This window comes from Exophiala xenobiotica (genome assembly GCF_000835505.1).
Source record: "Exophiala xenobiotica strain CBS 118157 unplaced genomic scaffold supercont1.6, whole genome shotgun sequence".
In the NCBI taxonomy this organism is placed as follows: Eukaryota; Fungi; Ascomycota; class Eurotiomycetes; order Chaetothyriales; family Herpotrichiellaceae; genus Exophiala; species Exophiala xenobiotica.
In genome coordinates this window covers 3,042,761-3,055,834 of record NW_013562489.1, presented here as the reverse complement: position 1 = coordinate 3,055,834, position 13,074 = coordinate 3,042,761, and the positions used below count along the sequence as shown (strand labels likewise).

General features: G+C 51.7%; 4 protein-coding genes across 4 annotated transcripts; 2 read left to right on the top strand and 2 right to left on the bottom strand.

Annotated features, from left to right (window-relative positions):
• Nucleotides 1-20: 20 nt before the first annotated feature.
• On the bottom strand, nucleotides 21-2,804 carry PV05_10405 (uncharacterized protein; the record flags this gene model as incomplete). Its single annotated transcript, XM_013456840.1, has 1 exon — nucleotides 21-2,804. One exon carries the CDS (start codon nucleotides 2,802-2,804, stop codon nucleotides 81-83), a length of 2,724 nt encoding a protein of 907 aa, XP_013312294.1. The 3' UTR covers nucleotides 21-80.
• Nucleotides 2,805-3,157: 353 nt separating this feature from the next.
• On the top strand, nucleotides 3,158-5,483 carry PV05_10404 (uncharacterized protein). The gene has a single exon (XM_013456839.1). It carries the CDS (start codon nucleotides 3,757-3,759, stop codon nucleotides 5,428-5,430), a length of 1,674 nt encoding a protein of 557 aa, XP_013312293.1. The 5' UTR covers nucleotides 3,158-3,756; the 3' UTR covers nucleotides 5,431-5,483.
• A 556-nt stretch (nucleotides 5,484-6,039) lies between these two features.
• Nucleotides 6,040-7,815, bottom strand: PV05_10403 (uncharacterized protein). The gene has a single exon (XM_013456838.1). The coding sequence runs from the start codon at nucleotides 7,596-7,598 to the stop codon at nucleotides 6,120-6,122; it is 1,479 nt and encodes a 492-aa protein (XP_013312292.1). The 5' UTR covers nucleotides 7,599-7,815; the 3' UTR covers nucleotides 6,040-6,119.
• A 504-nt stretch (nucleotides 7,816-8,319) lies between these two features.
• On the top strand, nucleotides 8,320-12,662 carry PV05_10402 (uncharacterized protein). The gene is made up of 2 exons (XM_013456837.1): nucleotides 8,320-12,209; nucleotides 12,350-12,662. The coding sequence occupies exon 1, from the start codon at nucleotides 10,052-10,054 to the stop codon at nucleotides 10,742-10,744; it is 693 nt and encodes a 230-aa protein (XP_013312291.1). The 5' UTR covers nucleotides 8,320-10,051; the 3' UTR covers nucleotides 10,745-12,209; nucleotides 12,350-12,662.
• The last annotated feature ends 412 nt before the right edge of the window (nucleotides 12,663-13,074 follow it).

Here is a 13,074-nt window from a genome sequence, read left to right as displayed (position 1 = left end):
GGCCTTTTTGCAAAGACAACTTCCGGTGAGACGACGTATAGTGTTCAATCTATATACTCACAGGGATATATTCTCGTTACTTACAAGACTTGTACAATCTCATCTCGATCCCTCATCTCCAGAATATCACTGCTGTCTATCGCCGTGCTAGCCAGCGCAGCGTACAGAATGCCGCGGAACAAGAGCAGAGTTTCCATAGCCTCGAGGCGATCCCGAGGCTGCCAGATCGGTTCAGTTGGTTGTCTCACTCTCTCCCTCGATTGCTCACGCTTTGCTCCTCCACCATCAGCTGGTGGCCTTGATGCCTCTCTACCTCTTCCAGGAGACATCGGCCGACTTGACGATGCGATACCTGGGCCCGGAGGTGCTGAAGACGCGTCCGTGCCACGTCGAAAGAGCTCGACCCACAGACCATGTTCCATGGCGAACAGCAAGGCTCTGATCAACTCTGAGATGTCTTCGTCAAGCTCCAACTCAACTTCATCGCCCTCCTCTCTGTCGATGACCGAGAATGGCTTCCCGTTGTGTGGATATATATATCTTGCGACTTCGCGGGCGTAGCTCCAGCCCCTATCGCAGAGCGCCGCACCTTGCTGGAGATGCATCTCATAGAGATCTGGGCATCGAGCACAACGCCCCATGTGCTTTGTGAAGCGTGACATAACGTAGTCTTCGTCCTCGCGTGGCTCCCGCACGCGATGCCCAGCAGGGTCAGTCTCCTCAGTCGAAGCCGACTGCCCCTCGTCTGTGTTCCACTCAAGAAGGAGCTGAGCAGCGTTCTCGTTGTCTGCTGGGATTGAATCGTAGAGATAGGCAAAGTCTGGGTGAGCTTCTCCTCGGGAAACGTTGTCTCCTCTACCACTGTAAAGTACCAGCTGTTTCTTACGGTCATCATCGGTGATTTCATCCAACTTGAGGTTTGCATCTGCAGGCGATGGTGAGTCTTGTAACCGTTCGCTGTCCAGAATTGCAAGTCGAGGATATGGAGGGCCATCTCTGACCGTCAGCACGTCCTTCGCGGTAACACGTAGCTTGGCCAGTAAATTCAACGCAGCGCACAAGGAATCCTGGCCTCCAAAGGATCTCAACCAACAATCGATGGTGGCTAATTGCCAGGCAAGCCATTTGCGGGCCTCGGTCTTTTCAGGCACGGTAAGATCGTTAATATATTGAGCACCGTCACGCCAGTGAAAGCACAGATCCAGTGTGTCGGCGGATACCAGTAAGTCACCATCCGCTGCGGATAGTGACCTTTGCTCTTGTTCTGGTGGATATCCAAAGAACTGGCTGGGGTGAAGAGGGAAGTCTTTCAGCGGAACACCTTGACCGGGGAAGACTTCAGGTCCGAACCAAGTTTGCTGAGCATTGCCCGTCAAATCGTCGTCTATGAGCGGTTGGGATTCCACGCCAGATTTACCAAGACTCAGGTGGTGAGCTTCAATTTTGGAATGCTGAGCGTCGATGGCAACTTGCCGGCGTGATGTATGGCACCTGAATAGGAGGAGGCTTTTCCCACTTGCAGGCAAGACTTTTAATGCCTCGATCACGCTTCGAGGATCATCACGCCAGCTCGGGCTGCTTCTTATCAGCAAATGCACATGTTCGTACTGACGGAACAGTCTCAGCGGGAACAACAAGTTGACCCGAGGTCTATCGGCAAAGAGCAATACCAACAGCATCGACTGTATATAGCTGTTGTGCTGTACCAGAAACCGCGGCCACGACCCTATATCTCTGATGTGGTTAGCGCAAGAGACATGATTGCAACGGGTTTGCAACTGTAACTGCAACACATCAAGGAGGAAGCTCAGGTTAGTCCTCACGTCGATCTGACCCTTGGGAAGACATCTGATCTCCAGAAAGGGCTGCTGCAGATAACGAATGTGGCCAAGTGCTTCCACACAGGCCCAACGGGTGTGCTCCAAGCGAGGAGAATTTGTTCCAAGGCGCTCTTTGTAGCTCTGATAAGTCGCTACTAGCCCGAGGCTGGGATGCTGTCTGAACACCATTTGAACCTGCGGACCTTTCACCAGGGGAAGATCTTGCCGGACGTAGTAAGATGTACATCCAGCAAGCACCGCCAAAATAATGAGGGCCTCGATAGTTGCAAATGCAGGCGCTGCCGGGACGTCTGCAGGCAAATGATCGGTTTTGCAATATCGCGTTCGCAGCTTGACCGCGGCAAGGTCGACATGCCATAGCAGCATCGCCCAGCTTGCCGATACATCTTCGCTATCAGCAGAGTCGTCTGTAATCCTTGCTTTAATGTCCCGAGCATGGTGCTTGAGATTGAACAAGGGCAAGATGTGCCGCTTCCGCCGCCTTCGTGACGCCTTGTCGGAGTCTTGATGAGGCTCGTCATGCTTTTCATGGTCCTCGGCAGCAGCTCGGTCTTGACGGGCCAAGCATTGTACGCAAAGGATGAAAGATTTCCAGACCCTCTTCATGCCAGAGACCTGCTGTGGAGGGTGGTGCACGGGCAATGACAGTGGCGATGCTGAGATGATTTGCGGGACATCGATGATTGGAACTTGGACCGTCGTGCGGAACCTCCACTCTGTCCAATCGAAGCGCGTCCGCGCCGTCCTGCCGTAGGTAGACCCAAGCACATTCTGACTCGCTTTCAGTCTTCCTGGCCCAGCGGCAAGCAAGCCTTGTAGCAGCGCAAGCGATGCGACCAGCAAAGCGAGAATGCTAAGAATGGCAGTGAAGGCAAAGTTGAGGAGGTTCCAATCAAAGCCGCGGCCTTGGTCCACAAGCTCGCCCAATAGGCAGTCGGTACTATTTCCTGGACATGTTGGCATGGCAGTGGTGGCAGTGGTAGATCTGGTCGACATCAATTTATCTCGTTAAATATTGTATGAGATTCCCTTCGACAATCTCGATGATCAGACTGGAACATCCTGCTCATTCATCGGTGTTACTCTCTCAGCTGCTCAGCCTGACCAGCCTCGCCAAATACATGCCACGTGACTTCAGCACAAATACGAGAATACTGCGCGCTTACCCTATATTGGTATAGGACTCGATGCTCAGGGGGCGATCGTGGGTCATGGGAACACGCGAAGTAACGCGTGATTAATGGAATCTAGGTAGCTTCCCTTCTCGCCGCTCGTGCCATCCTGGCCACATAAAATTTACACGCGCCAGGCACGCCAGGTTTAATCAAGATTCCAACGGTCGTACATGAGGGCACAATGCCACTTGAACGGATTAGAAACCCGCAAGACATTAACGACCTGTGACACCTGTCATTCCACCTATCAATCTTTACCGAAAATCCTAAGGGCATGATGCAGATGTTTCAATCTTGCATCCCTCGCTCCATCCGCACAACCCTGGTACTTCTAGGCATCACACGATTGTACTCACTAGGATCGCCAGGCCCCTATCAGCTACTTCAGATCATCAGAATCCTCTCCGCAGGCACTGGAAGCTTCAACACAATGAAGATTGGAGATTGCATGCTCCTTACCCAACCCAGATATACCAACTGTCTTGGCTGACAGTCAATCTTCTTGGACGTAGCCTAATGTCCTTACGTTCACGCGAGGATGGCGCCACCAACCGCATACGGTTTGGCATGATCTAGACGTTGATTGAGTGCACGGTAAGTGTAGATTAGGTGAGCTCAGATCAACTCCTCCGCATTTTGGCTGTGACTGAGCGATCGTCTTTCTTTTAATCATCCATACCGGCGAAGCAGAGTCTACAACAGGAACCTTATTGCTTACGCTTATAGGCCCTTCGTCCAAAATGTTGGTCCTCGAGGACTATACGGCGCATTCAAGCCTAGAAGACCCGCGAGCTGCATTCATGCTCGACATCAAAGAACACACTGCCTCAGATTATCCAGCCTACCACACGCTAGCATCCTCTCCACAGCATCATACAGCTCAGAAATCGAGCTTTTCGTGGGACCCCTCCAGCGACCCTTCGAGCTCATGGTTTTACACTTCTGCAAGACTCATTCTCTCGGTTGTGTCGAGCCTGTTTTCGATGCTGGCACCAGGCAATTATATGGCGGACAAAAGTGGAAGACATACGGCAAAGATCACATCTCTTGATGGACTGCGTGGGATCGCATGCCTCTTTGTCTTCCATGCTCATTACGCATATTCCTTTGGCAACTGTCTCGAAGAAGCTGAACCTGAAATTCTCAGCAAGAGATTCATGTACCAACCGTTCATCTCGCTGACGTGGTCCGGAATTGCAATGGTCGACGTCTTCTTTGTCATTTCCGGATATGTTCTTGTCTCGAAGCCCTTACGCCTTCTCTATTCACAAAACGTCGCAGGGGCCTTGTCGACGATATCTTCGGCAGTCTTTCGGCGGGCATTCCGCTTATACCTACCATCCATGGCTATTATCTTGGTCGCCTCGATAATGACGAGCTTAAACCTATTCGAAGCCGGCAGTGTGTTCTACGACCAAACTCATGATGGCGTCCGAGGACCTCAGGAACAGCCGACCAGCCGTGTGGGTCCCTTCATGGTCCAGCTTTACAGCGGATTCAAAGACTGCTATCGTCTCGTCGATAATACAGTTCCTTGGGGAAAGGCAAACTTTCCCTATGAAAGCGAGGAGATGGCTCGCCCCTCTGGCATCATATATGACAGACATTTGTGGACGATACCGGTCGAATTCAGATGCAGCATGCTGATTTTTGCGATTTTGGTCGGTACCGTGAGGATACGACCAAGATGGAGACTTGGTATACACCTGATATTCTTCCTGAATTGCCTTTTCACGGAACGATTTCCGGAGTCGCTATTCTTAGCAGGAATGATCCTTGCAGAAGTCGACACTATCCAACATCAGAAGTCAAATGACTCTCTCTATGCAGTGCGACCACAGCATACCCACGAACTCAAGCTATCCGGTGAAGGCTATGCTAGGCCTTGGCCTGTCACGCGCTTCCAGCCCTGTTTTCGAGAGCTTCTGGGGCTGTTGATGTTTGTGCCTGGCCTGTTTCTGTTGTCTATTCCGCCTCAAAGGACGGAGCAGTATCCGGCTTTCTCGTCAATTTTGATGATGGTTCCCAGGTATCTCTGGGAGAAAGATCGATTCATCCGAGCAATCGGAGCCATCATGGTGACCTGGCCTGTTGCCACGTCGTCCATCATTGCCCCGCTCTTCACCAACGCTTTTGCGAACTATCTGGGTCAGATATCTTTCGCCCTTTATTTGGTTCATGGCTCTCTGATCAAGTCAGTCTGGTACTGGCTTCAGCCGAAACTGATCACCATGATCAATCCTGACGTCACCTCAGTATTGTCTACACAGCAATTCATCAACCTATGGCTGTCGGGGTACATAGTCATGCTGGCTTTGGTCCTGCTGTGCGCTCATATATTCCATAAAGCCATTGACGAGCGATCGGTTACGTTTGCCCGGTGGGTGGCAGGAAAGCTTCAAGCCAATAGCTGACAATAAAAGTGTATCACGTACAGAATACTAGTATTATCTTCTAAAATACCCTTCTTATGAGTATGTAGCTGCATACAGACTGCCTGGCACGCTCTAACGTCCAAGAGGCTTTCAATGACCGCTGTGAATACGATTTACCCGCCCTCCGGCTTGAGTGGAGCTGGCGAAAGCAGCTTGGAAGCCCGAGGCATCACAGATAGTAGAGATTTTGTTCTCATGCGGACCATGACATCAAGGACCCGAATATGTCAGCCCTCGTGTGTCGAAATTGCATGATTTCCCTGCACGTCAATGGGTCTCTTGGGCGGGGATCCTCCACCAGTCCGTGCTGTGACTCTGCAAATCCACCGAAACCGAGTTCCATCCAACGTCCACCCACCCACTGTAAGTTCCACGACCACGTCAGGGGGCATGACATGGAACACTGCCATATCCCAACCAATGCGACATGGGACCACCGGATTTTCATAGTTCGCACCTGCATGTTGTTTCAATTCGACGATAGATGTAGTAGGGCCAGATTCTTGGGAAGAATCAGAACTGCTTTGGACGCTAAGAACACTTGTTCTGATAGTAATGAGCGAAGCAGCTCACGGATATGTCAAGAAGCCCAGCCCAGCTGAAAGTCTGAATTACTCAAAGTACTTATGCTTTCTACATACACGGTAGGAAGATGATGTTTGACTCTGCTACTCCCACTTTACGAAGAGCCGAGTCTGCAGCCATCTCCCAAATTGTACGATCTTCTTATCCACCCTTGAAAAATAGTCCCCGGCCCACAGGACAAGAAGCGTAAGTGCTATCGCACCAGGGAGAAAGGCGAGAGTCGAGTCTCCCAGATGCCGCGCCTGCCAGACCAGTATGACAGGCTTGTATACCGCGTGAATCAGTATAATGTGCATGGCGTATACGCCGAATGAGAGATCACCAAGATATTGTGAGAAACTCCACTCAAACGGGCGCTGAAGCGTGGTGTTGAGGTCAATGGCCAACACAACGCAGCAAGCAGCGATTGACGGCCAAAACGTGTAGGCTGCTTCCCCATACCAGGTGGGGATCAGCGCGTGAAGATACTGCCAGGGCCAAGGACCTGAGAGGCCTAGGTCTGGTGGATCAGGCTGGCCAAGGAGGAACCAGCCTAGTATCAACAACCCGTATGACGCGACTTGGGTGGCGCAATCTACCCAAGCCTTTCGATTGGGGCGCAAAAACTCCTTCTCATCGCTTTGTGCAGACATGTCGGGAACCACCTCCAAAGCGGGGCGGCCATGTCGTTCGGGGTGTCGGATCAGGGAGAGCTCCGCGATGAATACACCAAACATGAACTCGACCACGTAGGCGACGCGCCAGTAGTAGCTGAAGAAAATCACAATCCACAAGAATACGAAGCGGGATCTTGTCGTCAGTTTGCATGCCGCCGTGCAGAAGACGAAGATGACGATGCTGCCACGGTATTCGACCGGAATTGTCCACATCTGAGCCAGGTACCTTGTGAAAAAGACACCTTCATGTATCCAGCCCTCGATGTCCGCGAACGGATTGCTGCTGTAGACAAAGTTACGGAACCAGTGCAACAGCTGAGCTAGGATAGTACGTTGTCGAAGGTCTTCGTACGGGACGAACCAGCCGAGGTAAACGAAACAGGCTGACACCAACGTTGCAAAGCCCGTGGCAAAGTAAAGCCGTAGGAAGCGCCGAAAAATCGATGAGGCAAGAGTGTCGAGCAGCTTCGCAGATTCCTCGTTTCGAATCAGCTTCACGATCCGAAAGCTCAGGACGTAGCCTGAGATGACAAAGAAGATGGCCACCATGCCTGCGCCGCCAATCCAGGGGACCCGAAGAAAGTGGAATCGGAATATGGGAGATTCTGGTAGATCCCAACAATGGTAGATGTAGACTAGCAAGGCTGCGTAGCCACGTAGAGCGTCGAGGTAAGAAGTAGGGGAACGTCTGGCTTGGTACATTTGTCGGCCACCAGGCTGAATGTAGCGTGGCAGGAATGCCCAAAAGTTCGTCGATTTGAGCGTAGAGGTCAGGAAGGTTGTCCATTTTGTTCGAGATCCAGCAGTGCCCGCATCAAGGTCTTCGTCAGGCTGGGGCATTGAATGTTCCTGGAGCGAGACATCATCATTTTCGTTGTGTACTAGTAGTGGAGCAGCTTGGTCCATCTCTGAGAAGATTCCGCCAACGTGAGATGTGCCGGAAACATATGCTGGAGGTGGACGACGACGATCAAGAGCTTCTTCAAGAAAGGAGGATGAGGAGAGAGGAATAACCGACAGCTTGAAAGTTCATCGTAAAGCTGAGGCAAGTGTTGAGGGGCAATATCAGATCTTGAGATCTAGGGGCAGTAGAATCCTGTAGTTGGGTGAATACTGTCCCTGGGGAAAGGAGGGATATGCTGTGGATTGGTACTAGTATCCATTGCAATCTGTGAGAGACAGCCCTGGCAGCTCGAAGCACCAGATCATCTGTCTTTTTGAAAATTGCAACGGTCGTACGACTGCATGTTATGATTTCAGGTGGGTAAGGCGCGTTGAGTCAACGGCGACAAGATTCCTAGCGCGCGCACCGCTCAATCGACCTACATTTGCCCTTTGGAGACAGATCCGAGGGCAGGAGGTCAGTGACAATCAAGGTGCGTCAGTGGCACAAGCCGACGCCGCTCAGACAATTCTGTACTCGTACAACAGGCGTGAAGAGCCCAGAAATGGAAGGTCACTGTTCACTTTTGGCGTGACAGGATGAGGCGAGAAGGGGTTCCGGCTAACTTACCCCATCCAATAGCCAAGGCTCTAATACTGACTGCCAAGTAATTAGTTGGAGCCGGTCCAGTGTCACACATCATTCAGCCATTATTATTGTTCCACCGCTGTGCCTCTCTGCGATCTCCCAAGGCTGCACACGACCCTCACAGATTTCAATTTGACGCTTTGCCAATTTTACATTATCAGAAGTCATAGCAGCTCAACATATTCCTGCTTTAAATCGAATGCCAAGTCCAAGAGCAACACAAAACCCCTGTTCTTTGCTCGCAACGGAATCCGCCCAAAAGAATCCAACATCATACTCCTCCACCCTGGGAACCAACACGTGCAGTCACCATCGGCACATCGAAATTCCCCCTCGACAAGGCTCAGAAAAAGATGGTGTTGCCTTTGCTGTCCCGCCACCTGCCCGCACCTCCGAAGTCTCACACTTGCCCTCGAATCCCGGCCCGGCCTCAGGGGGGCGACCCTTGGCATGCGGCTACATTGACGCCAGTCGCAATGCCAGACCAAATCTCAAGCGCCGTAATGCCATGCGGGCACTTCTCTGTGGCAGCTTTCTGTTCAGCTTTGGCCAACTCATCAGCTCTGCCGAGATCATAGCCAGTCACTTTAGCAATGATGGCATCTTCGAGACTTAGCTGTTGTCTCTCCTGGTCGCTTGTCAGAGTCGAAAAATTCGGATCCCATGGAACGTCGAGGGGCTGTGAATCCAAGTCCGAGGCAAAGCGCTCTCGCAGTGCAATCACCTGCGCATGATACCAGTCCCGCTCTGCCTCTAGGTACCGGATGCCGGACATCTTGTCGGCTACCCATCCTCTGATGCAGCTCAGATCGAGCTCGAGAAGCTGGACTTTGGAGTCGTATTGACACAGTCGCCGGTACAAGGCCTCTCTTTCGTGGGTATGGCGGTCTAGCTCCTGTCTCATCATTTTCTCGATGACCACCGCAGTGTCGCCGTACTTTTTATGGAGGCACTGTTGCTTCCAGCTATCGGCCGTACCCGTCAAGCTGGCGACCTGATCCTGCAACTCCTTGATCACATCCTGCAAGGCATGGAGATTGGCGTTTTCCGCATCCATGCGGATGTTCTCCTCCTGCACCTCCTCCATGCCCTTGTTCAGGACTTTCGACTCCCTGGCATGCTGTTGTTCGATATCGAGTATCTGGGCCTCGAGGCCGTGATTTCGTCTTGAGAGAGACTCCAGCTCCTGCCTCACATTCTCTTCATGCACCTTGGAGCTCTCCAGAAGCTCCATGAGACCAGGGTCTGTTTCAAGGAGTGCCAGGTCCCTGGCGATTCCAGGGATTGTCTCCTTCCAATTTTCGATCTTTTCTTGCCATTTCTCAAGACTCGTGAAGAGCCTTGCTCTATTCTTCCTCTCCAAGATCACCCTTGTACTGAGGTCCACTGACTCTGCCTCTTTCTGCTGCAGCTGTTCATTCAAGTCGCGGTAGGCCTCAGTGAGGTCTGCACATCTCTGCTGCGACATCTCGAATGCTTGCTGGAGGTCCCGCAGTTCATTGGGCTCAATGATCAGGGGGTTCGTAATAGCCGGAGTAGGATCCTTGACATATTCGACTGTTATGTCTCTGGTCAAGGCCTCAACTCGGCTTCTCAACTCATTGACTTTGCCTTCAGCTTGGTCTTTCAGCTGAACAAGGTGGTTGTTCTGCTGCTCCAGGCCAGAGATCGCATCATCAGCCTGCTCAATTCTTTCCTCCAAGACAACAAAACGCTGCTGCAAATACGCCCCTGTCTGCTCCATCTGTTGCACTGTCTCTTCCAAATTGGCACGAGCTTCGCTAGCAGCCAACGCAATCGCTTGGTATTGTTGCGCTTGGTTGGCGTAATGTTGCACATGCGCAAGCGCTTGGCCTCGCTCGAAGATGAGCTGTTGATCACCGAGGACCAAGGGGGTGCGCTGAAGATGCTGGACTTCTTGCAAGGCAGCATTTGCTGTTGCCTTCTCCTGGGCAATCTCTCTGTCCTTAAGGACCAGCTGCTGCTTCAGAGTTTGGATCGTTGCGTCAGAGTTGTCTTGATCGACCTCGAACCGTTTGCGCTCATCCTGGACCGCTTTCAACACTTTTTGGAGCGTTTCGACTTCCTCTTCCCGTTCAAGTACTTGGAGTCGAAGATCTTGAGTCACCGATTGCTGATGCTGAAGACTGTCGGTCAGCTGCTGAATCTCCTCTTGTCCTTTGGCCTCGATATATGGGGCTCGAAAGTGTGCAGCCGCGACATGTACGCTCTCAGATGTGGCGGCTGTCGACGCCGATGGTATTCTGGAAGAGTTGGTGGTACGCCCAGCGTCATGAGAAGACGACGATGTATCATCATCATCATCACTTTCATTCTGTGCATTCGTTTCACCGTCGTCTGCCTCTTGATGTTCCGGAACAACTTCTTGAAGCTCGATTTCTGCTTCACCCGTCTCTTGCAGGCCATTGTCTTGAACGAAATTTGGAAGTCTAACACCTTCGTCCGATTCAGACTCTTCATCCTCTTCAGAGAGTTCTTCAGGTTCGGCCAAGCCACCTGAAGTCGCAGGGACTTGCCGGTAGTCCAATGGAAGTCGATCAAAGTACAGGTCTATGATCGAAACTAGATCCGAGTCATCAGATACCCCGGCTGTTTCATCGTTCATCAACAATTGAGGGAGTACAGCCGAGCCGACGACAGTGGCAGCATTGTCGGTGACATGTTCCTCAAGTTGCTCGACAATTGGTTGAGGTTGGACAGGCATTGAAGCCGAGTTACTGGTCAACACCAACCTTATGCAAGGCCTGGCAACAAGTTCTTGCACCATATGCTCGATGATTGGGTTCGGCAAGACATGATCCGGATCCATGATCCGGGCCATAGTCAAGTTGTCCAAAGACAGGCGAGGGCTCCTCGGCACATCTACCAGGGTCAGGCACTGCTCTTCGCTGGCTTCTGGACCATGTCAGCTGGTGTCTGCATGCTATGCTGGTATTCGACTTACCTGTTGTGGTGTTGGTCCCTACCACTTGGACATCATAAGGTTGTCGAGGTGTCTCGGCCTGTGTGACTGCCACAGACCCTTCACTGTGCTTTGCGAACTGAGCATGCGCAACGCGTCGGAGGATGTCTTCTGCAGAGGCCTTGCTCTTGCCCTGCTTCATGATGTGGGTAAAGAACACTCCAGGTCTTACGCCCCTGGTTGATCTTGTTGCACCTGTGCGAGGTGGAACGATCTGCGCGCGGGCGACGTCGCCTAGGCGCGGTCCCTGAATCGTCGGGATGCCATGACCGAGGCGCAACCTTGAAGGTAAGTTGCTGTCCTCGTCCCTTGTCATACCACTCCTGGTTGCGGCAACAGCAATGGCGACTTTCAGCTGCATGATTGTCAGTCCTGGTCATCAACAAGCATGTTGATGTCTTACAGGTGTTGAGGACTTGCCCATCTTGTTGAAGCTGGTTTTGAAGCCCATGTTGTTATGTCAAGGTGTGTTTCTTGTGTAAGTTGGGAGGTATTCAAAAGTGGTTGCTTTCGACTTTCTTCTCGCCGCTGTCGTAAGGTATCGAAGGGGAAGATGTTGATGATGCTTTTGAATTCAGTCAAAGACTCTTGATGATGATATGGAAGATCTTGCTGAATGTCTTGAGGGTGGTGGATGGAAGAAAGCAAAGCAAGAACACGCATTTGCGAGCGAGAAGATAAACATGTTGTGGTATCTTCACACGAGCACTGCGTCGTATTCGGAGTCACAGCCTTGTCGTCCAGCAACACTTTCACGAACGGGGCAGTGAAAGCTGTAATGCAGCGCAGCGTGGTTGCCTGGGTATGCCTTCACGGTCGCGCGAAAGTCGAGGGCGTGAATATCAGCCTCAACTCTCCTCGCATGAAGTGGTACAGCATGTGCAGAGAGGTCATCGAGAGCACTGCGCCGCGAAGGCTCGCATGATGAACTGCGGGAGCTTCATGTTGCCCAGCCTTGTGTCGATGAGGAAATACCATCAAGAAGATGGCAATTTCCCCAGAGGTAAGTCTGCGAGTCTGGCCATGGGAGTTCCCACAACCTGTTGGTGCTCCACCTCTTCGACCAGCCCATCTGATCCCCGCGATTCTGGTATTCCCAGAGAGTCCGTCCATTTCTAAGCATATATTCATATATATATATAGATATATCTCTCTCTCTTCGGACGAATATGTTACGCAAGACTCGCCACCGCATCTCAAGATAGGGGGAAGGGGGAAGGCACGAGGAAGTTGAACTTGGCCGCCCAGAATCGCACGTGAAGCCGGAGGAGAACGGCGGAGCCCGATTTCGCATTCAGGTCATGGCCTCCTAGATTCGTGGGATTTGGGCAAGAGGCTTCTGCCCTTCCTGCAGGGAAAAGGTTTTGACAGGATGTAGCATCGCAAGCAAAGGAAGATGAAGCGTGATCCGATGTTTCTTTCAGCCTATCTTTGTCCCGATACTCTTTGTTTCCAGCATATGTGACAGAAACCCCTCGGCCTACATCCGGCTCTACAAACAAAGAATTTTCCCCAAGGACAACTTGTTGAACGACTACCTACCATTCCACTTCCTCCACGCAAGATGTTTGATGCTATGGGGAAGATGATGAAGATTGTGGGCAAAGCTGTCGATCAGCACGCCTAACTCTCCGCCAGGAATCGAGCTTACAAGTCAACAAAATAGAATACGGGTCTCTGCAGAGTTCTATCAACTTCAATCTGTCTCCAATCAAAGACTCATTCCGCAAAATTACAGCGGAGGTAGAAAACAAAGCAGGTATTTGATGTTCCGACTATCTAAGAAACTCCTGGGCAATGGCAACTTGGCGGCCCTGGCTCTGCAACCCCTTGCTTCCGCAGCCTTGTATCAACCCATGCTGGCACTT